The sequence below is a fragment of the Notechis scutatus genome, chromosome 3 (genome assembly GCF_049901735.1).
Source record: "Notechis scutatus isolate UNSWTSFEM ecotype Mainland chromosome 3, rNotScu1.2, whole genome shotgun sequence".
NCBI lineage: Eukaryota > Metazoa > Chordata > Lepidosauria > Squamata > Elapidae > Notechis > Notechis scutatus.
Window position 1 is genome coordinate 208,429,260 of NC_142011.1, and position 23,678 is coordinate 208,452,937.

Below are 23,678 nucleotides of genomic sequence, written 5' to 3' on the forward strand. Positions count from 1 at the left end.
CGTCCATCAAGGAGAGAGGGTGGCAAAGGAGAACTCTCACTGGGCCCTCTTCTCGCCTTCCCTTCCAACCCGTCGCTGATTGGGCGAGCCTTGGCGTCCGTCAAGGGGAGGGGGTGGGAAAAGAGAACTCTCCCTGCGGCCTCTTCTCCCATCCTCCCTTCCAATTCCGTCGCTGATTGGGCGAGCCCGTTGGCGGGAGGGACGCCCTCGTTTGTCGTTCCGGTTGCCGATTGGCCGTCCGGCGGGTGACGTCACGCCCGTCGCCTGGCCGACTGAGGGGAGCGCCGTTTCCTCATAGAGTTTCCCTCAGAAACGTCTTCTGCTCTTTCTGACGGGCGGGCGACCGAACGAACGGTGGCGGGCCCGAGCCGGGCCGTCCCCTCGCTCCGTCCTCGTCCCCATCCCCGAAGGGAGCCTAGAAGCCCCCAGTCCCGCGGACGTGTCGGCCCCGGAGCTGCCGTTGCCCCGCTGGCTGGGAGAAGGGCGAGGCCGGGCGACGAAAGGCTGCGGGAAGGCCGGGGACGGCTGAGGGACCCTCTCCCGCAACGGGGACCTCGACCGGTGTGGTTTTCCGCCGTTCCCGCTTCACTTCAGGCAGCCTTTGACTCCCGGCGGCCTCCGAGGTAGATTTCCCCCCTCACGATCCGTCGCTAACCGGGCCCTTCGGGGTCTTCCAGCCGTGCGCCGTCGCTGGCAGCTGGTTGCCCTTCAGACGCGGCCTCTGAGTCGCCTATTATGGGTTGGTTTCTACGGGTAGTCCTCGACCTACGACCGCCAGGGAGCCTAGCATCGTTGTGGTCAAACGAGAAATGGGCTAAGTGAGCCCTGCCCCCTTTTACGACTTTTCCTGCCACCGTTGTTAAGCGAATCGCTGCGGTGGTTAAGTTAGGAACGCGGTCGTTAAGCGAATCTGGCTCTCCCCCCATCCCCACCCCCCATGGACTTGGCTGGTCAGAAGGTTGCCAAAAACAATGGGTCACGTGAGCCCAGCGACCGTCATAAATATGAATCGGTTGTCAAGTGTCGGAATGTAAGTCACGTGACTGTGAGGCGGTCGTCAGTGGGAGAAAAGGTCATAAGTGTGAAAAGCGGTCATAAGTCACTCTCTTCAGAGTTTTCTTCCGAATGATTTGTCCCTAAGCCCTGATGAGGAGAACCTAGCTGGGTAATGAAAGGTCTGAAAGAGAACAATCTTAAGTCCCAAAGGGTCCAGATGACAGTTTTCCTGTCCTGCTTCTTGAAAATTCAGCTTTCACTTTCACATAATATTGGGAAATACCAAAACTTTGTACAATTGTGGTCTTCTGAAATGCACATCTCAGGATCTGAATATCTTTTTTTACTTCCCCAAAGTGCTTTTTAAAGGCATTTCGCTTCTTATACAAGAAGAGAGAATATCTCCCTCATCTCTCTCTCTCTCCCCCTCCCTCTCGGTCTCCCCTCCCTCTCTCTGGCTCTCCCCCTTTCCCTCCCCCTCTCTTCCTCCCTCCCTCCCTCTTTTCCTCTCTCTCTCCATCTCCCTCTCCCTCCCTCTCCTCCCTCCCTCTCTCTGGCTCTCCCCTCTCTCCCTCAGTCTCCCCCTCACTCCCCCTCTCTCTCTCCCCATCTCCCTCCCTCTCAGTCTCCCCCTCCCTCTCTTCCTCTCCCTCCCTCCTTTCCTCTCCCTCTCCTCCCTCCTCTCTGGCTCTCCCCTCTCCCTCCCCCTCTCTCCCTCGGTCTCCCCCTCACTCTCTTTCTCTCCCTCCCCTCTCTCTTTCCCTCTCCCCATCTCCCTCCCTCTCAGTCTCCCCCTCACTCTCTTCCTCTCCCTCCCTCCCTCCCTCCCTCTTTTCCTCTCTCTCTCCATCTCCCTCTCTTCCCTCCTTCTCTCTGGCTCTCCCCTCTCCCTCCCCCTCTTTCCCTCGGTCTCCCCCTCACTCTCTCCCCTCTCTCTTTCCCTCTCCCCATCTCCCTCCCTCTCAGTCTCCCCTCACTCTCTTCCTCTCCCTCCCTCCCTCTTTCCTCTCTCTCTCCATCTCCTCTCTTCCCTCCTTCTCTCTGGCTCTCCCCTCCCCTCTCTCCTTGGTCTCCCCTCACTCTCTCCCCTCTCTCTTTCCCTCTCCCCATCTCCCTCCCTCTCAGTCTCCCCTCACTCTCTTCCTCTCCCTCCCTCCCTCTTTTCCTCTCTCTCTCCATCTCCCTCTCTTCCTCCTTCTCTCTGGCTCTCCCCCTCCCCTCTCTCCCTTGGTCTCCCCTCACTCTCTCCCCCTCTCTTTCCTCTCCCCATCTCCCTCCCTCTCAGTCTCCCCTCACTCTCTTCCTCTCCCTCCCTCCTTTCCTCTCTCTCCCTCTCCTCCCTCCCTCTCTCTTCTCCCCTCTTCCTCTGCTCCCCCTCTCTCACACACACACAAAACATAGATGATCACATGACCCCTGTCATATGCTGCACCTGTCCTAAATATGACTCAGTTTTCAAGTACCTGCAATTTAATCACATGATTGTGGGGATACTGCAACAGTTTTAATTGCGAAAAATGGTCCTAAGTCACTTTTTCAGGGCTGTTGTAACTTGTGGCCGCTAGATGAGCTGTTGTGTGTCAAGGACTACCTATATACATATGTGTTGTTGTCTGCATGTCACCACAATTGCTTCGATGTTGACATCTCTACTGTACAGAATGCCACTACGCTCCTTCCATTGTTATTCCAGGTATAACTATATTGCTTAGCAATTCTAGTTGACTTGTGCACTTTTGGGGACATCTCAATGCTATCGAAACAGGCCCTACAATATTATTTTGGCACCATCATTCTGTGAAGGTGCTTCGGATGTCTTTCAAACACTTTGCATTGTCCTCGCTCTAAATAAATAACTGATCCTTGGAGATCAAGGGGGCACGTGCTGGTTTATCTTCTCTAGCAGTTTCAGTTTCAGTGTGTGTGTGTGTGTGTGTATATATATATATATATATATATATATATATATATATATACACATTATATATATATATATATATATATATATATATATATATATATATATATATATATATATATATATGTTTTCTGAGGTTCTCGGTATTTATATGTGGATCTTGGTTATTGGTTCTCTCCGCGTAGATTCAGATCTGGCACGTTGGTCCCACTCGCCATCTTCAGGCTGGTGCTCGGCTTAGTGCCAGTGCAAGCAGTGCCACTAAGCACTGGCACTAAGCCGAAGCACCAGCCTGAAGATGGCGAGTGGACTCCAACGTGCTAGATACTTGAATACGCGGAGAGAACCATAACAAAGATCCATATATATATATATATATATATATATATATATATATATATATATATATATATATATATATATATATATATATATATATACACACACACACACACACACATACATACATACATACATACATACATACATACATACATACATACATATTTGGATGAGGCTATTTTTGTATCTGAAAAAAATAAATTGGGTCTGAGACTGATCGTACCTTTGTTTATTTTAGGACGGAAGAATGTATAAGATGGACACCCCAGTCACACACACTTCATACCAGCCTACAGAGTTGGAAAGAAACATGTATTACATCTTGACTGAAAACTACCATTATGGCAGCAAGCTTTTCCACGCAGGGAGCATGTGTTTTCTGAGAGAACAGACATACCTGCAGCACATTAGCAGGTCGTCTACTCGCATGTGGCGGTTTATTATGGAACAGGATGGTTCCGTGGCTACTGTGGACGTGGAAAGCCTGCAGCCGGTGAACGAGAAGATGGCCGACTTCCTTCTGGCCATTAGCAACGCACAGGAACGCTTGAACTGTTTTCTAGACAGGCAGGTTCTCGATGCCGCCATGACGGCTGAACCAGGTCAGCAGGTCTTGGTCGATCTGGAGGATCAGTTTACCCCTGCGGCCATCCGCTACATTGGGAAACTCCACAACTGCCCTTTACCATCAGGGGTCTATCCAATTTACTTTGGAGTGGAATTGCAGGTAAGCGGGATGTAATAAAAAAGGGCTTCTATTTTTGGGCCAGACTCTGGGAAACTTAATTCACTTAGTGACCGTTCAAAGTTACACCAGCACTGAAAAACGTTTAGGATCGTTTTTCATACCTATGACCTTTACACCATACCCACGGTCATGTGATCAAAATTCACCTGCTCGGCAATAGACTCATACTTACAACGGTCGCAGTGCCCCAGGGTCACGTTATCCCCTTTTGAAGCAAAGTCAGCGGGGAAGCCAGATTCACTTAACAACTGGGTGACTAACTTATCAACTGCAGGGATTCACTTAACAATAGTGGCAAGGTCGTAAAACGGGGCAAAACTGACAACAAATGTCTCACTTAACAGCACAAATGTTTCGGCTCATTTGTGGTCATAAGTCAAGGACTGCCTGTATACTTCCAATATATGCTCACTCTCTTCTCCTTTAACGAATTCACCTGTACCTGTAGTCAGCTGAAACCCGTTGTATGCAGACCTGTCTCCTCAAGCAGGTGATATGGTGAGTTTTCAACTTCAGCATGAATGGAACACTTTTCCGTTTTGGAAGGATGGAAATTTAAAATGCAAGTAGTCCTCAACTTACAACCATTTTTTTAGTGACCATTCAAAGTTACAGCAATAAAGGAGAATCTTTGTAGCTCAGGGTTGAAATGTGGGGTCCTTGGTGCCCTCTGAGCTTGGAGGTTTTCATCCCGACATTTCATCATCTAAACTAAGTGATGTAATCAGAGCTACATGGCACTGAACAAAGTGACTTGACGACCAGTTTTTACACTTACCCCATGGTCACGTGACCAGAACCCAGGCATTCGGCAAGGGGCATGTATTTATGCCAGTTGTACTGTCACAAGGTCAAGTGGTCATTGGTAACTTGACCGGCCGGCTTCCCACTAGCAAAGTCATCTTCGCTTAACCAGTACAGTGATTCGCTTAAGAACTGGTAAAAAAAAAAAAAAGAACTTTATAAAATGGGGCAACATTTATTTAACAACTTGCCTTGCTTAGCAATAGAAAGTTTAGACTCAATTCTGGCCGTAAGTGGAGGACTATTCTATGCTGCGGATCTCATTGGCCAAAGAATTCTAACTGGTGGGGTTTCTCTGCCGTTGCCCCCAGCATGTGGAACACTTCCCTCCCTCGGGAGTGAGGCGAGCCCCCCCACTCTCCTATCCTTCTATAAAGGCATTTATGGGATGTCCAGGGAAGCATGCAGCCACAGGGCTGATTTGGCACCCTGAAAGCTCTACCCCCACCCTACTTTTTAATCAATTTTAGCATTTTATTGCCTCTTTTAAATTTTACATACTGTTTTTGATGCTTGTAATATTTTATTGTATACTCCTCTGTGAGGGAGATGGGTAGTTCTTAAATATAACTTACAAATAAATATTAGTGATAACTTACATCTTGAGTCTTAGTCTGTTGAATGTTTGTTGTACAAATCTAGATCAAGTAAAAAAAAAACATAGTGATATAGTCTGATCCCAGGTAGTCTTTGAGTTACGGCTATAATTGACACCAAAGTTTAGCTTGCTAAGTGAAACATGTTTAAGGGAGTTTTGCCCCATTTTTCTGGTCACAGTCGTTAAGTGAATCATTGCATTTGTTAAGTTAGTAACATGGTTGTTAAATGAATCTGGCTTCCCCATTGACTTTGCTGGTCAGAATGCCGCAAAAGGGGAACATGTGACCCCGGGACACTGCAACCGTCATAAATATGAGTCAGCTACCAAGCATCTTAATTTTGACCATGTGGATGCTGCATTGGTCATAAGTGTGAAAAATGGGTCATGAGACCCTTTTTTCAGTGCCGTTATAACTTTGAACGGTCACCAAATAAACTGTGGTAAGTTGGGGACTGCCTGTATCGGGATTCTGCTGACTCCTGTGAAGGGTCTCTGTGCTAGAATTCACAGTTGCTGCTGTTTAGAGTAAAAAGAATGGAAAGCAGAGGTGTCCAACCTTGGCAACTTTAACACCTGTGGACTTCAATTCCCAGAATTCCTAGCCAGTTGGCTGGAGAATTCTGGGAGTTGAAGTCCACCTGTCTTAAAATTGCCAAGTTTGAGAAATACTGAATTAGTGCAACGCACCCTGAAAAATTCAATCTCTGCCCCAAATCTAAGAGAGATTATCTCCTTGGGGAAATAATTTTGATTTGCTTTGACCCTAACCAGATATCCTGTGGATATGCTGAGGAATTCTGGGAGTTGAAGTCCACCTGTTGTATACATGATGGCTGGGGAATTCTGGGAGTTGAAGTTGCCAGGGTTGAGAAATAGCGAATTAGTGCAATGCACCCAGAACGATTCAACCTCTGCCCCAAATCTAAGAGTTATTATCTCCTCGGGGAAAGAGACTTGCTTTAACCCTAACCAGACATCCTGTGGATAGTCTGGGGAATTCTGGGAGTTGAAGTCCACAAACCTTAACGCTGCCAAGGTTGGGCTCCCCTAGCATAAGGCTGCGCTGTGGAGTCCCCTCAGTCATGACCTCTGTCTGCTACTTCTCTAGGGTGACGGTGAAGGCAGAGGCCGCTGTGCCGGCACCTGCCACGGGGTAGAATACTTCACGTGTAAACCCAACTGCGGCCTTTTCCTGCCATTCAACAAGCTGCAGTTTCTGCCAGCCTCAGAGACCGACCAAGAGGAGGAGAAAAGGCAGAAGACTGACGGAATCATGCCAGTGAAAATGGGCGACACCGTCGGCTTTTATTTAGATGATGCCTTCACACGAGGGATAGTCCTGGAAGTGTATCAGGAGGGGAATCAGTGGATGGTGAAAGTATGTCCGGTAAGGAGGTCTCGAAGAGAAAACTTAACTCCTGAAATTTATTTGTTGGTTTGATTAGCTTTTTTCCTCTTGTCTCAAAGGTGCTTTTAAAAAGACAATCAAGCTTTCTTTTTCTTTTTGAAAACGTGTTGCTTCTCATCCAAGAAGCATCTTCAGTTCAGTTCTTCAGTTCTTGGATGAGAAGCAAAACATTTTCAAACCCCACATTCACCAGCACTGATGTTACCTATCTGGGTAATGAAACGTCTGCAAATAAACAACCACACTTAATTTTAATGGAAGAACACAGTCCAGCTGCCTTTTGAAAATAATTTTTGGGGCAGCCATGACCTGGAAGATTGAGAATCTCTATAAACCTGACACTTATTTCTACCCTGCCTTTGTAATTTTCATGTATAATTTAAGGTGATGAACATACCTAATACCCCTCCCTCCTTCTCTTTTCCCTGTGAGGTGCCTTGGGCAGAGAGAAGGCCCAAATGTTGATACTTCCGTGTTAAAGGCTGGGACAGCATCTTAGCTGGTCCTGTGGCAGCTTTTAACTGGGGAAGTAGAATGACATTCTAAGTGGGCAACTTGACTGAGCTAATCTTTGCTTCACCAATCAAATACTTGATGCTTGAATAGTGTTGGGCATCAGGCTAAGCAGGTGTGAAGCTCAGGAAAGCTGTTTCATCAGCCTTAGAAGATAAAAGCATAGAATAATTGTCAGGTGCAAGGAATTGGGAGGTAGAGTTAGGTCCAAAATGAACAGAAGTTTATTTCATGCTACCTCTAAACAAGAATCCGGACTACTAACAGCCAGGGCAAATAGGCGGTAAATAAGAGTCAATAGAATTCAAGGAAGGCTAGACAGATCTCTTGTGGGCATGAAGGGACTCTAAACTGATGATGCATTTGATCCCTCCCTCCCTCGGGCTGGGCCTGGTTATCTCCTACAATAATAGGATTGGAAGGGACCTTGGAGGTCTTCTAGACCAGCTCTCTGATTAAGCAAGAGATCCCATATCAGAAAAATGGCTGTCCAGTCTCCTCCTGAAAACCAAGTGATGGAGCACCCACAATTTCTTAAAGGCAAGCCGTTCCACTAGTCGATTGTCCTCACTGCCAGGACAGTTCTCCTTAGTTCTAGGTAGGTTCTCTCTTGAATCATCTTCCACCCTTTACTTCCGGCCCTCAAATGCTTTGGAGAATGAAGCGAGTCCCTCTTCTCTGTGACAGCTCCTCAAGTACTGGAAGGCTGCTACCATATCATCCTTTGTGATAGGTTACAGCGGTATAAAACAGCCTTTTCTGTATTGGCTGGGTTGCTGAGAATTGGGGGAGCTATAGTCCTAACACAACTGGAGGGGGGGGGGTTGTCCTAATTGTTTGTCACTGAGAGTGACTGAGCGGCCCTATAAACCCTCTAAACAAACACACACACACACACACACATTGAGCTGGCTGCATTGTAAGAGCTTGTGGTCCATATGATTCTTTCTGTTCATGCATTTTGTGACTCACTTGGATAACCAGATACCCCTTGGGAACAGTTACAAACAATAATGGCCTTTTTATTTTGAGAGAGAAAAATATGAGCTGGTTTTGTTTTTGTTTTTTCAGAAAACCTCCATTCCCTTAAACCGGTTTGTTTCTTTGCTTCTTAGGTGGGAAAGGAAATAAAGGTTTTGTAAAAGCTTATAATACTTGCTTTGAGAAAGGTAGAAGAAAATTGGAAACTAATTAGCTTGCGGGCGTCCAATGTCTCTGCAGGGGACATATGGGGACATACGCTACCAGGGCCAAACATGGATGTTTACAATAAAAACATAAACAAAAGTTAAGTCACCATGGACCTTTGAGGAAAGTAGCTGGAGTGACCAGAAAAGACAAAATCAGGAATGAAATCATAAGAGAAAGAATAGGCATAGAACCCATCTTAAGCCACATACAAAAAAATAGCAAAGTGGTTTGCTCACCTGGAGAGGAAGGTCTTGGGATTCCATACTGTACGAGGCGTATAAAAAAGAGGAGAAGGTCAAAGAACACGAGGCAGACCCAGGCATGCCTATTTAAGAGCAGAAAGAAATAAAACAGAATCGTCATGGCTGAATTATAGGAGGAAAGCATTTATTAAGTGAACTCAAGAGCGTATTAGAAAACGCCCGTCTTCCCCAAGTGAACTGATTACTCAATTTGTAACACAGCATAGGCAATTCTTTGTGTATTGAGGCAACCTTTTACTTTTTATAAGGATACGGTCACTGGGTAGATAGAGATGAAGTGACCCAGGATTGCCAAATTTCATGAGATTCTCACCATCTGACGCCTGAGAACACTGGCAAAGAAACATTGGTATTTCTTGGGAATTGCTAATTTAGTGAGGTTTGGACTAATTTGAGGGCTCCACAAGTGTGTTGCCAATTGACATGCTGCAGGGTTCTCCAAAATATTATTTGTTTATTTATCAGTTGATTGATTTACTTATCTGTCCATCTGTCCACCTCTCTCTCCCTCCCTCCCTCTCCCTCTCTCCCTATTCCTCTCTCTCTTTCTCCTTCTCTCTCTCTCCAATCTGGTTTACCTATCTCACTTTCCAAGTGACTCCGGGTGGTTTACAGACAAATTAGTTATGTCACCAATCTTTTCATAAGATTAGGTTCTCAGCAGCTGTTGTCAGCACCCTCGTGAACTGAATGTGGCACTTAATATTTCCCCTGGATTTTTTGTGATGGACACCACTTTCTTTGTAGACCAACAAGGATGATCTCTGAACATGTGTTTTTCTGAAAGAAAACCTTTTTCCTCCAAGTAACATTATTTTAAAATGAGGGAGTTATTTTAGACTACCTTCGAATAAAATACAGAGGCAAGGGTGTGAGGGCAAAGAGGATTTCATTTCTCATAAATACAGGGTGATCTTATTTTACTACTACGTACTACTAGTTGACTATATAATAGACTGTATAGAAAAATGCCTTCCTAAAAGCTGTCTATGGAGATTCTCCGTCATCCAGATCCTGGTTGTCCCAAAGGGGCCTTTTTTTTCAAGAGGCAGCTGGACTCTCTGGTTTTTCTTTGAAGACATTTTGTCTCTCATGCAAGAAGCTGTTTCAGCTGGGAAGCTTCTTGGATGAGAAGCGAAATGTCTTCAAAGGAAAAACCAGGAAGTCCAGTTGCCTCTTGAAAAAAAAAAAAGGCACCTTGGGGACTTCATTTTAAAACAATCCTCTAGACTTGGGCAAAGATTGGGCTGAAATTTCAATTGTCTTTTGCCCTTGACTAGATTGATTTGGAATCCAGTTGCGTAAGGAAAATGACACAATGCATTTTTTTTTCTAATGTAAATTCATCAGCTTGAATTTCCCTGTGGATATTCTCAATCATCCAGGTCATGGTTGTCCCAGGGGTATCCCCTCCCACACAAACACACAAAAAAAAGGCAATTAGACTGTCTTCGTTTGTTTTCTTTTGAAAACATTTTGCTTTTCATCCAAGAAGCTTCTCCAGTTTTGAGAAGCAAAACAAAAAACAAAACCCCCAAGGAAGTCCAGTTGCCTTTTGGGGGGAAAAAAACACATTTGGGACATCAAAACAAACTATTTATCCAATTTATTTCTCACAGTTCAGAAGACTCTGGGCAGGTGCAACGATGCAGTTCCAGCACCTGTTCTATGTTGGAAGGAAGGCTCCCTCCATTCCATCCACAACTATCCCTCAGGTCTTAAAACCCAGTGAAGTTTATTCCTTCTCTCCTTCGTTTTAGGAGGAAGAGGGCTCGGCAGACGTTTTCCGGGAGATCCCTCTGGATTCGGTGGTAAAGGAGGAGCTGCTCTGCTTAGGTAAATGGCTTTTTGGACAGTTTTTATTGCCCTGAGTTTGGAGGCTGACTGAAAAACAAGGACACAGGTAATCCTCAAGTTACAACTGTTTGTTTAGTGATTGTTCGAAGTTACAACAGCACCGAAAGCAGTGATTTAGGACCGTCTTTCACACTTATGACCTTCGTCGTTTCCCTACGATCAAAAATTCAGGTGCTCGGCAACGGACTTGGACTTACGACCGTTGCTGTGTCCCAGGGACACATGAATCCCCTTTTCCGACCTTCTGACCAGCAAAGCCAGTGGGGAAGCCCGATTCACTTAACAACCATGTGACTAACTTATCAACGGCGGTGATTCCTTTAACGACCGGGGCAAGAAAGGTCATAAGATGAGCCAAAATTCACTTAGCAAATGCCTCACTTAAAAAAAAACACAGAAATTTTGGGGCTCAGATTATGGTTGTAAGTCAAGGACTGCCTGTAGTCAAATATAACGGAGCAGGGTGTCACACCTGCTCCTCTCTGGGCTTTTAGAAAACAAGGAAAGCCAAACATCGTCACATCAGAATTAAAAAAGGTTGAGCAGAAATAAATAGACCGGCCTCGTTTTTCTGTATTTGATATATAGACTCGGATTCTGGGCTCCAGGATTATCTCGAACGTAAGAGAAGAAGCGATAATTCAGTGAATTCACAAGACAAGGCTTCCTCTCTAGATGTCAACTCTGTGGTGCAGATCAACTTAGACGAGGGACGTGCTATGACAGGGACTATCCGTTGGATTGGCTGCCTGCCTAATGCCCAGCATAGGATGGCTGGAATTGAGTTGGTAAGCAACCATCCTTTTGTACTGTGTCCCCCCCCCCCCTCTCTCTCAATACCGATGGATGCTGGTAGGCAGAGGCAGAATTTTCCCCCCTTATTTTCCTCCCCCCAAAATAATCCCGATCACATAGTTTCGTAGTGAAGCACAGGCATCGAGCTAGTGTGTATATATATACATATACATATATGGCATTCAGCTTTGTTTGGGTATTTTCCCACGTCATTGTAGTTGTGCTTTTAAAGTTGTAGCAACGTTTCGGCAGAATCTCATCTGCCATCATCAGGCTTCTGAAGATGATGAATGAGACTTCATCGAAACGTTGCCTAGATACTTCCAATCTTACGCGGGAGAAAACCCGAATAACCAAAGAACTTTAAAAGCACAACTACAATGACAGTGGGAAAATACCCGAACAAAGCTGAATGCCATACATGTAAGTACCCGCGAAAACTTGAGAAAACACATATACATATGTATGTATGTGTGTGTGTATATATATATATATATTTGTGTGTGTGTATACACACACACTATACACACACACACACACACACACAATGTGTGTACAAAAATGCTTATTGAAATGATCAAATACAGGTAATCCTCAACTTACAATAGCTCGTTTAGTGACCATTCAAAGTTACCACAGCACTGAAATAAGGGACTATTTTTCACACAACCGTTGCAGCATCCCCATGGTCACGTGATCAAAATGTGGACATTTTGGCAATTGAGTCCCATTTATGACAGTCGCAGTGTCTCCCGGGATCACGTGATCCCCTTTGGCAACCTCCAGACCACGAAAGTCAACGGGGAAGCCAGATTCACTTAACAACCGTGCGATGAACTTAACAACTGCAGGGATTCCCTTAACCACTGTGACAAGAAAGGTCCTAAAATGGGGGCAAAGCTCACTTAATTACCAATGTCTCGCTTAGCAGCATAAATGTTGGGCACCATGGCGGCCACAAGTCGAGGACTACCTGTAATAGGATGCCTGTCCTCCTCCCTGGCAGGATGAAGAGAATAACAGCTTTTCCGATGGAGAGTGGCAAGGGGTGCGCTACTTCACCTGTCCTCCGCATCGGGCCCTTTTTGTGCGGCTGGAGTCGTGCCAACCCGATTCGCGGTTCCAGGGGAACAAGAGCCTGTTTGAGGAGCCCTCTGAATGCAGTAAGTCCCTTCCCTGCAGCGGCTGGATGTTGACTCCCTGGAGCCGGGATGGCGAACCTTTTCCTTGTCGCGTGCCGAAAGCGCGCGCCCCCGTGCCTGCACCCATAATGCAATGTGGGGGCCCCACGCATGGGCGGCAGATACCCAACAATCAGCTGGCTTGGCGGGGGTTGCGCACACATGCGCAGTGGCTCTGTTCCCGGCGACGGCTCATGTGCCACAGAAATGGCTCTGCGTGCCACTTCTGGCGCATGGGCCATAGGTTTGCCATCACAGCCCTAGAGCCTTCAATGGGCATCGGTTTGAACCCTTGGTCAGGGCAAGAAAATGAGCTTATATGTTTACTTATAAGTAATTCAAGGCAACAAACCTACCTAGCACTCCTTCCTCCTGTTTTCCTCCCAACAACAGCCCTATGAGGTGGGTGAGGCTGAGAGAGAGTGACTGGCCCAAAGACACCCAGCCGGTTTTCATGCCTAAGGCGGTACTAGAATTCACCCTCGCCTGGTGATTCGCCCAAAGTCACCCAGTTGGCTTTCATGCCTAAGGCGGTACTAGAATTCACCCTCTCCTGGTGATTCGCCCAAAGTCACCCAGCCGGCTTTCATGCCTAAGGAGGGACTAGAATTCACCCTTGCCTGGTGAGTCGCCCAAAGACACCCAGCCGGTTTTCATGCCTAAGGCGGGACTAGAATTCACCTCGCCTGGTGATTCGCCCAAAGTCACCCAGCCGGCTTTCATGGCTAAGACGGGACTAGAACTCACCCTCGCCTGGTGATTCGCCCAAAGTCACCCAGTCGGCTTTCATGCCTAAGGCGGGACTAGAATTCACCCTCGCCTGGTGATTCACCCAAAGTCACCCAGCCGGCTTTCATGGCTAAGACGGGACTAGAACTCACCCTCGCCTGGTGATTCGCCCAAAGTCACCCAGTCGGCTTTCATGGCTAAGGCGGGACTAGAATTCACCCTCGCCTGGTGATCCACCCAAAGTCACCCAGTCGGCTTTCATGCCTAAAAAACTAGAAACTGTGGAACTAAAAACTCTGGAACTAGAACTCACTGTCTCCTGGTGATTGGCCTAGAGTCGTCAGGCTAGTCTAGAGAAAAGAAGGACTAGGGGTGACAGGGTACAGTGTTCCAGTATTTGAGGGGCTGCCACCAAGAAGAGGAGGTCAACTTATTTTCCAAAGCACCAGAAGGAAGGAGATGAAACAATGGATGGAAACCAATCAAGGAGAGAAGCAACCTGGAATTAAGGAGAAACTTCCTAACGGTGAGGACAATTGACCAAAGGAACAGCTTGCCACCAGAAGTCGTGAGTGCTTCTTCATCACTGGAGGTTTTTAAGAAGAGACTGGACAGTCACTTGTCCGAAATAGTATAGGATCTCCTGCTTGAGCAGGGGGCTGGAGTAGAAGACCTTTAAGGTCCCTTCCAGCTGAATTCTGATTCTGATACAGCCAGCTTTCATGGTTCACCCTCTCCTGGTTTCTAGGGGCCTTAACCAGTACACAAACTGGTTCATATGGTTAAATTGTTCCTAACTGATGGCTCTTTACCCTTTGCCCAAACGCGTCCAGGAACTCACCATCTTTCTAGGCAAGTGTGACTGATCCTTAACCAGGAGGAACAAGAGGCTCATAGGAGTCTGACCCATGCCCTTTTCCAACAAGTCAAAACACAATCCAAAAGGAACAGAAACCTTGTAATGCTTTTACAAAATAATCAGCTGTGATAAGCACGAGCCTTGCCAAACTGTAAGACTTGCCAAAAGATAACAGATAAGAAATAATTTGCAATACAAGAATCTTCAAATACAAACTCATCATACTGGAATGTCCATGAGGCTGAGTTTCAAAACGTTTTTGCTTCCTGCAAAGAACTTTCGCTTCACAGCTGGCTTTTATCTTCTTGAAGGAGGGGCCATGACCTTGCAGCCTTACTCCCGAGTTGCCCGTGCTGCTGCAGCTGCTCTTTCCTGCGAGCAGCCCCGCACGCACGCGCCCTTAGCACAGGCTCCTCGGGAACCTCCTCATCTCTGCTGCCAGCCCCCACAATCTCTAAAGGCAGCAGTCCACTCCCTGATGGTCCTGGCCCCTCATCTGAGTCCTTGCTCTCCTCAGCCATCCGCACCTGCTGCCAGCTAACCACAACAGGGGGTTGGGGGGGGGGGGAAGACTTCCTGCCAAAGCCACCTGCCTCCAAAGGGAAGAAATTCACAGTCTCAAACCAGAATAACTTTTAACGTGATTTCAACTATGTCATAACTCAGCAGGCAGTAAATCGTCTCAGCTGTCAAGCAGACAGGATGGGTGTGAGATCCAAAGCTCATTGCAGGATCCAAAACAAAGCATCATCCTTCTCCTTTGGCTTGGATTGGCTTGAAAGACAGCCAATAAAAATGAGTGTATGGCCTCCTTTGGTAAAATTTGCACTGCCTAGGAAAGTTTTCTGAACATTCACCTGGGATCTACCTACCTGTAACCCCAAACCATTAAAGCATCCTTCTCAAGCGTAGAAAGTTAGTTTGAGGAAGTTCGAGATCCCGTCGCAGGATTTAAGCTGCTGGCAATTGACCGGTGGGGATTTTGTCAGTGTATTATTTAAGATTTAATCTTCAATTCGTTTTACAGTCTGGGACTGATAAAAACTTAACGGTTCAGGTCCTAACCAAGGACCTAGGAGCTGTTAAGGTAACGTCTGAGTATATAGGCAGTTCTGAATAAGGTGGTTTTTTGCAAAGTCTGATAAGTCCAAAGTTTTCATGTATCTAGGCAGCCCTTTGGGGATCGCTCCAAAGGCTCCTGTTATTATTGGTAGAACCATTTATTTCCACAATCGCTTGACTTCAATTTGCAGATCGTGATATTTCTTTATTTTTAATAGCTGTTTTCTCTCCAATTCCTGCATCACCTGGTATTGCAATATCAATCAACATGACTTTTTTTCTTTTCCATAATCGCCATGTCAGGTGTGTTCTGTCTGTCTGGATCCAAAAGTCCCACAGGATCTTGACTTGCTCATTTTCAAGAATTCTCCTCCTCCTCCTCCTCCTCCTCCTCCTCCTCCTCCTCCTCCTCCTTTTCCTCCTCCTCCTCCTCCTCCTCCTCCTCCTCCTCCTCCTCCTCCTCCTCCTCCTTTTCCTCCTCCTCCTCCTCCTCCTCCTCCTCCTCCTCCTCCTCCTCCTCCTCCTCCTCCTCCTCCTCCTCCTCCTCCTCCTCCTCCTCCTCCTCCTTTCCTTCCTCCTCCTCCTCCTCCTCCTCCTCCTCCTCCTCCTCCTCCTCTCCTCTCATTCTTCCTTCTTATTTTTCTTTCTTATCCTTATCTCTTTTATTCATTAAACATGAAACTCAGCCAACTGAACATTTAAAAATGCATCACAAATACCAGTGACTGGCGCTGGTGGTTGATACGGTTCGCTGCCAGCATCCTAGAGGTATCGACCAAGCATCTTCTTAAAATAGACGATGTTCTGTGTAGCGCAGGGTTTTTTTGCAGTTCCTCTGGTGTTATTGCAGGAAGCTGCAACTTCTGGATGAATTTTGCAAAGTTCTTGGACATGGGGTATCATTGTTACATGTTTCATCCATAATTGCGTAGTTTCGATGGCCGAATCGCGATATTTTCTGATTATTTTTTCCCTAGTTCTTTTTCTTCTACCCTGGCATCTCCCGGTACAGTGATACCAATAAATTGTACGCTTCGGTTTTCAACAACTGTGAAATCTGGCATGTTGTGTTCCAAATGACGATCCCTCCGTATTCGAAAGTTATTGTTGTTGTTGTTGTTGTTGTTATTTGAACAGAGAATCCTGCTGTGTTTCAGGAGAGGCGGACACTCTGTCTGTTCAGAGCAACTCCCCACCCCTGAGAGCCGAGGTGGCTGTGAATGTCCTCCGAGGGCGGATGAGAGGGATCCAAGGCCACTGTAACTCCTGCTACATGGACGCTGCCCTATTCAGGTTTGCAGCCCTACCACGCTTCCTTCCCCCCTGCAGGTGAAGGTGCTGCCTTTGGAGCTCTGCTTGTTGATATCCTTGCTTTCCCTCCCCTCCGTCTCTGTTCTCCCTAAACCTCTCTCCCCTCCACCCTGACGCGTTGGACTGACCGGCCCATCCTCTCTCACCACAGCCTCTTCTCCTGCACCTCGGTGCTGGATTCCATGCTGTATAAGCCCTCTCTCCCCGCTGATGGGCGCATCCAAGAGATCCTCCGGGACAAGATCGTCAACCCTCTGAGGCAGTAAGTGGCCTCCTGCATGCGCGCGCAAAGCGTAGTCACCGAACCAGTAGTAACACCAGTTGAATCCCACCACTGCCCTCACAACATGATACAGTGGGAATTCCAGGCTCCCCTAGGGTTGTAAGTCAAGAACTTATGTAAAGTAAAGAATATAAGTAAAGAATTCTATTCCAAATTCTATTCAAAAAAAAAAAAAATCCTATCTGTAGCAGCTAGACCAGGTTTGGCATGGATTTTAGCGGCCTGAATTGAAGCCATGACTTAGCGGCATGTTTCTTTTCCTTCACCTTTCAAAAGCAGAATAAATTGAGCCCGATTTTGTAGTTAAGGCACGGGATGGAAATTGCCGGGATTTTGGGTGCAGAATAGTGGCGGCCAGAATTCAGTTCTCGATTGTGTCTTGAGATTTTGCTTTTTGTCTGGGTCGTACACAGGAATGGCTTTGTCGCTGCCAAAAGTGTGATGGATCTTCGGTACCAGCTGACCGAAAAGGGACAATCTTCCAGTTTTGCTACTTCGGAGAAAGGTGCCCCTTTTTCCTCCCTTTCTCTCTCTTAATATGAAATTGTGAGATTCTGCTTTCAAAATTGGGGGAATGAAGGTGGGCCTGGATTCCCAAGATCACTGGCTGTGATTTTTGTGGGAGTGATGGGGCAGGAGGTAGGGATCATGGAGTAGATTCCCATGCTGAGCAGTGGTTTGATGATCTGTCTTTTATCTTTTATATGTAACAATTTTATTGGCTTTATATCAAGGGTCTTCAAACTTGGCAAGTTTAAGACTGGTGGACTTCAACCCCCAGAATTCTTGAGCTAACCTGACTGGAGGAGGAGGAGGAATTCTGGGAGTTGAAGTCCACAAGTCTTAAAGCCGTCAATTTTGAAGACCCCTGCCTTATACTAACTATAGCATATAATGAAAATATAAAAGTAAATAATAGGAAAGATAGGGGAAGAAAAAGGGAAGAGAAAAGTGGGGGAAAGGAAAAGAAAGAAAGGGCATTGATTTCTGACTCCTTCCGGTGCAGTAGAATAAGGCATTAACATCAAACCTTAACTTTTTAATTTTTGCATAATAGTTTAAAACTAGCCATTTTTATAAGAACAAATCTATCAAATCGGTAAAACCCAAAATCAAAGTTTCTTTCTTTTTTTTCTACCTCAAGCACAAAGTCTAGAAGTGGTTTCCAAGCAGAAATAAATGATGACTTGTCTTTTATCGAATAAACCAGAACTGTCTTGACTGTGCCAAAGCCAAAGAGAGCACCACTTTCTTGGAGAAAAGGCAAAATAAGCTTTTGAAAATCTCTTAGTTAATTCCGCGCAGTGCTACGGAGCATGAAATTAAGAGCATTGGGCCCGTTAGAACGGTTAGAACAATCAGCCAGTGGAACGATCTTGCCTGTAGAAGTTCTGGGTGCTCCATCACTGGAGATTTTTACTGGACATACATTTGTCTGAAATGGTGTAAGGTCTCCTGCTGGAGCAGGGGGCTGGACTAGAAGACCTCCCGGGTCCCTTTTTAGCTTTGTCATTTTGTATTCTGATTGGTGAATTACTAGTAAATTATTCAAGGTCTGACTATGGCAGGAACTGACAACTCTCAGTCTGGGCAAGGCGTTCCAGAAGGGGAGCAAAGATGAAAACCTCCATCCATTCCCGGCTGCCACCTCTTCTTTCCTATAGAATGTATTACATTATAGGGTTGATGCCCCAATTTAATTCACAGGTGTTTTACAAAACCTTGGGAAGGGAACGAAAAGGCAGGGCAAGAAATAACAGAGAGGTAGGATCTTACCAACCTAGTGATCCAACCTAGAACTAAGGAGGAATTTCCTGACAATGAAACAGTGGGATGGCAATTCCAGACATTGTGAGGGATCCATCACTGGAGGCTTTCAAGAAGAGATCAGCGGAATGCCTGAGCGCAGGGAGTTGGACTAGAAGACCTCCAAGGTCCCTCCCAATTCTTGTTATTCTGCCTTTCCACGATCCTTTCTTTTGTGATTAAATCACCTCTTGGCGATTTTATCTGGCTTATTCAAAGAAGGGTGTGTGCTTCTGGCTGTAGCAGCGTTTGTCCTCCATGGAGGGAGGGAACAAGGGGTGTGTGGGTGTGTGTGTGGGTATCATTTGGTGCTGCATTTGACCTGGAGGGCCCCTCCTCTGCTCTTTCAGACCCGGAAGAGTTTCTGAATCTGATCATGCATCGCATTCTTGGGCTGGAGCCGCTCTTGAAACTGCAGTAAGTCTATCGCACCGCCCCCCCCTTCCCTCCTCCCTTGGGTTATTGTGAAGGGGAGAAAAAATAGCATTGGAAGGGACTCCGTGACCTTTGAGATCTGGTCTGGTGGTATCTGATGACCTTGGTAAGAGGTGCCTCTCTAGCAAGGGAGAAAAGGAGGGTGGGGAGGGGAGAAGGCCCCAACCAGGCCTGGGCAGTGCTGCACAAGGGCTTATAAAGACAGCCAGTCAGACCTGCCTCAGCTCGAACTCCTAAGTCGAAACCAAGTGTGGAATGGTAGCTGACAGAAGCCTCAGGAGTCTCGGGGAGCTGCCTTTTCTCCAAGCAGGAAGATGACCATCAGAGATGACCACTTCCACCCACACCGAAAGGGCAAGTCACTAGTGGACAAAATGAGAGTTAGCCCCACTCCCATCCAGCACTGATGGTGTTTGCCTAGCTGGGTGATGAAATGTCTGCAAGGAAACACTCAAGGTCAGGGACACCGTCTTCCTCGTCCTCCAACTATCAGACAAGGATGTTGGATTATTTGAAATCAGTCTGGCCAAAGTTTGCTTTTTTCGCCTCCTTCTACTTCTCCTCCTCCATCTTCCGTCCCCTCTTTTCTCCTCCTTCCCCTCCTTCTCTTCCCCTTCCTCTCTACTCTGTAAACCCCACTACCTTCTAGTACTGATCATGTTATCTAGTTGGGTCATGAAACATCTGCAAGAAAACATCCAAGGACTCACAAGCAGAAAATTGTCAAGAGGAGGTCCAAATAATATCTATCTATCTATCTATCTATCTATCTATCTATCTATCTATCTACCTCTATCTCTACCTCTATCTATCTATCTACCTACCTACCTACCTACCTATCTATCTATCTATCTATCTATCTATCTATCTATCTATCTATCTATTTATCTATCTATCTATCTATCTATCTATCTATCTATCTATCTATCTATCTATCTATCTATCCTCTCTCTCTCTCTCTCTCCCTCCCTCCCCCCTCTAATTTATATGCTGCCCATCTGTTATAGCGTTCCTGGGCAGCTTACAGAATAATAATAATTAAAAAAACCATAATACAAAGAAGTTACCAAACAGTTAAAATTAAGAGGATCAAATATGAATCTAAAAAGGAAGAGGACAGGCGACAGAGGTAGGAATCTTCCCTCTACTCCATCAGCCTCCCCCAGCCAAGAACGTCCCTGTCGGGGCCCTAGGCCAACTGGCAGAGGGAGAATATTGCAAACAGCAGAAAAGGCTCTTCTGAAGTTTTTCGTCAGGCAGGATCCAAAATCGGCCTCTTTCAATGAAACGAGTGGGAGGGGCTGGGCCCACTGGAGTAGGGTGACTCCTTAGATATGGAGGCCAATTGATCCCTTTGTGTTGCTTTTGAATTAGCTGGTGAAGCTTCTTGGGGGAGAAGCGAAACGTGTTCAAAGGAAGTCTATAGAGAGATTCCCAGTCATCCAGGTCCTGGTAACTGGACTTTATTTTTCTTTGAAGACGTTTTGCCTCTCCTCCAAGAAGCTTCTTCAGCTCTGACTGGATGGTGGGGAATGGAAGGATTGATCCTCCTTGCAGACAGCTGCTGTCATTTGCATCCTTTGAGGGGGCCGTTGAGGCCACCTGGAGGTTTATCTCTGTCATGTGGCCATCTGTATCCAGGTGGCCTCAACAACTCACTAAAAGGATGCCGGTGACCAGTTCTGTCTGCAAGGAGGATCAATCCTTCCATTCCCCACCATCCAGTCAGAGCCGAAGAAGCTTCTGGGATGAGAAGCGAAACGTCTTCAAAGAAAAAAACAAGAAAGTCCAGTTGCCTCCTAAAAACACTTTTGGGACAGCCATGACTTGGATGGCTGAGAATCCCCACAGATGTTGTGAATTGATCTCCTGGTTTTCCAGTGTGACTTACTGGTGATAACTTGAAACCTCACGGAGCAGATAAATCAGCTGAAACCTGGAGGTCCCCACAGGCCGTTTTGGAAAGAGGTGGTGTCGATCAATCCCACGCTTGCTCAGGAGGAAGAAAACATCTCCCCCAGGTTGCACTCCCACCACGCTTCTGGGCTGAAAAAGAAGCTTTATCTGCAGCTGATCACTGCGTAGTTGAAGCTTCCAAATTTCCTTTGGTTCCTTTTCCGGGGTTGGGCCAGAGTAGGTGGCTCACCGGAGCGCGTCTGATTTCAGGTCCGGAAGGTTGAAAGAACAGGAGTGTTACTGTTACCAGATATTCATGGACAAGCAGGAGAATTTGGTGGTGCCCAATGTCCAGCAGCTGGTAGAGCATTCCTTCCTCACCTCGGACCTCAAGCTGGTGGAGGTGAGTTCCTCCCCTTCCTCCTCCTTCATAAGGGCTGCTCCCCCTCCCCCAAACAGCACGATCTCTGCAAAATGGGTGGAGAGCTTGTGGCTGGCTTTCTTCTCAAGACACGCGTGGATTTCAGGGAGTTTCCTTCAGTCACCCCCGGAGCAGCGTGTCAGCTTTGGAAGCCATATTAGCCCCAGAAGGTTCCACGCTGCCACATTCCTGGGCCTGGGAAATTGGGGGGTTTTGTAGAGGGGTTGTAGTTAGACATAATGGCATTCTTCTTTACCGTCAAGGTCACGTGATTCCTGCACCTGGGTGAGGAGTTTAAGGTTTAAGGGATGTCTCAAGCTGGAACGGAGGGGGCCATGGGATGAGCGATGGGTGCAGGGGATTTTGTGATTTCTAATTATGGGAGGAAAACCTGGCACTCTCAAGATTCGGGTTTCCAGATGTGACCTAGTAAAAATGGAACTCTAATAAAAAATGGAACTTTGAGAAAACGCCTGTCTCGGAGTTTTGGTGTTTGTTTTCCTGGAACGCTGACATGGCGTTTCTCAACTTTGGCCCTTTGAAGTTGGAATAGAATAGAATAACAGAGTTGGAAGGGACCTTGGAGGTCTTCTAGTCCAACTCCCCTGAAACCCTGTGGTTGTCAATCTCTTCCAGTGTTGGAGAATTCACAACTTCTGCAGGCAAGCTGTTCCACCGATTCATTGTTCTCCCTGCCTAGAAGTTTCTCCTTAGTTCTAAGTTGCTTCTCTCCTTGATTAGTTTCCACCCATTGCTTCTTGTTGGGTTGGACTTCAACTCCCAGAATTCCCCAGGCTCAGTTAAGAAACAGCCTTGAGGAATGGCCTCAACAGCGAGGCATGGGCTTGGTCCGGACGAGGTCCCAGATTTCAGGCCAGGTCCTAGAACAGGGGTCCCCAAACTTGGCACCTTTAAGACTTGTGGACTTCAATTCCCAGGATTCTTGAAAGTTGCCAAGGTTGGGGACACCCCTGCCCTAAACCCTTTGCACAGGTGTATAGCCATGAAGAGTAAGGCCCAAACTGCGAGCTGATGCTTTTTTTTCAAGAGGCAACTGGACTTTCTGGTTTCTCTTTGAAGACGTTTCGCTTCTCATCCCAGAATCTTCTTCAGCTCCGACTGGATGCTGGGGAAGGGAAGGATTGATCCTCCTTGCAGACACAGCTGGTCATTTGCATCCTTTTAGAGGGTCGTTGAGGCCACTTGGAGGTTTGTCTGTGTCCTCAGGGTCCCTTGAGTGGTGCAAATGGGTGTGGAGCCTTCTTGGAACGGCTGAAAGGACTGCGTTGTAGTCATACCCATTTGTACTACTCTGGGGACCTGGAGAACACAGGTAAAACCTCCAGGTGGCCTCAACGACTCTCTAAAAAGGATGCAAATGACCAGCTGCCTGCAAGTCTGGAGAACTCTGGGAGTTGAAGTCCACAAGTCTTAAAAGGGGCCACGTTTGGAGACCTCTGTCCTAGAAGAACCTTCTCTCTGGAAACTTTGACACAAGTCACAGCCAATGAGGTAAAACGGGGCCTGGATTCCCTGTGCTCAGTCGTTCAGTCCCTGGTCATCTCACGACTGGACTACTGCAATGCGTTCTGCATGGGGCTACCCTTGAAGAGCCTTCGGAAGCACTCTGGTGTAGTTTGTGGGGGGCAAGAATGGCTCCCTGGGACACCACTGCTCTGTAAGGTGCATTGGTCTGTTTCTGGGTGCAATTCAAGGTGTTGGTGATCCCCTTGAAGGCTCTTCATGGCAGGGGCGTTACTGTTACTTGGGGGACCATCTCACCCCACTGGGGTTGGCCCGTACAGGCAGAGGGGGCCTGCGTGCTGCCTGATTATTCCGGCTGGTGGGGTGAGGAGGAGGAGGGTCTTGTCTGCTGTTGGCTCCTGCCTTCTGGAACCTTGTGCCCCCAAGGTGAGGTTGAGCCCAACCCACCTAGAGGCTTTGAAGACCCCTGGCTCTGCCAGTTGGCCTGGAGTCCTGATGGAGGGCAGCCCATGCTGGCATTGGTTAGCAGATCAAGAGAAGATTCCACCCCCACTGCCTTCTTTAACCCTCTTTGTTAATTTTAATGTTAGTATGTTTTAAGGTTTTATACTGCCCTTTTTATCTTCTTGTAAGCTTCCCAGAATCTACCGGTGGTGACATGGGTGACATGGCCTAGAAATTTAAGCGGGAGGGAGGGAGGGAAGAAGGAAGAAGGAAGGAGAGAGAGAGAGGAGAGAGAGAGAGAGAGAGAGAGAGAGAGAAAGAAAGAAAGAA

The 23,678-nt window shown here is 46.9% G+C and overlaps 1 protein-coding gene across 1 annotated transcript in view; it reads left to right on the forward strand.

The window, feature by feature from the left end:
- The window catches only part of LOC113428449 (ubiquitin carboxyl-terminal hydrolase CYLD-like), a 37,247-nt gene that overhangs the window by 511 nt on the left and 13,058 nt on the right, over nucleotides 1-23,678 (forward strand). Inside the window, exons 2-11 of the mRNA XM_087959016.1 lie at nucleotides 3,495-3,983; nucleotides 6,518-6,796; nucleotides 10,545-10,620; nucleotides 11,230-11,429; nucleotides 12,443-12,599; nucleotides 16,425-16,560; nucleotides 16,730-16,840; nucleotides 17,275-17,366; nucleotides 19,018-19,084; nucleotides 21,269-21,401. Of these exons, the coding sequence (XP_087815142.1) occupies nucleotides 3,504-3,983; nucleotides 6,518-6,796; nucleotides 10,545-10,620; nucleotides 11,230-11,429; nucleotides 12,443-12,599; nucleotides 16,425-16,560; nucleotides 16,730-16,840; nucleotides 17,275-17,366; nucleotides 19,018-19,084; nucleotides 21,269-21,401 (1,731 nt within the window). The 5' untranslated portion in view covers nucleotides 3,495-3,503. The remainder of the gene's footprint in view (nucleotides 1-3,494; nucleotides 3,984-6,517; nucleotides 6,797-10,544; nucleotides 10,621-11,229; nucleotides 11,430-12,442; nucleotides 12,600-16,424; nucleotides 16,561-16,729; nucleotides 16,841-17,274; nucleotides 17,367-19,017; nucleotides 19,085-21,268; nucleotides 21,402-23,678) is intronic.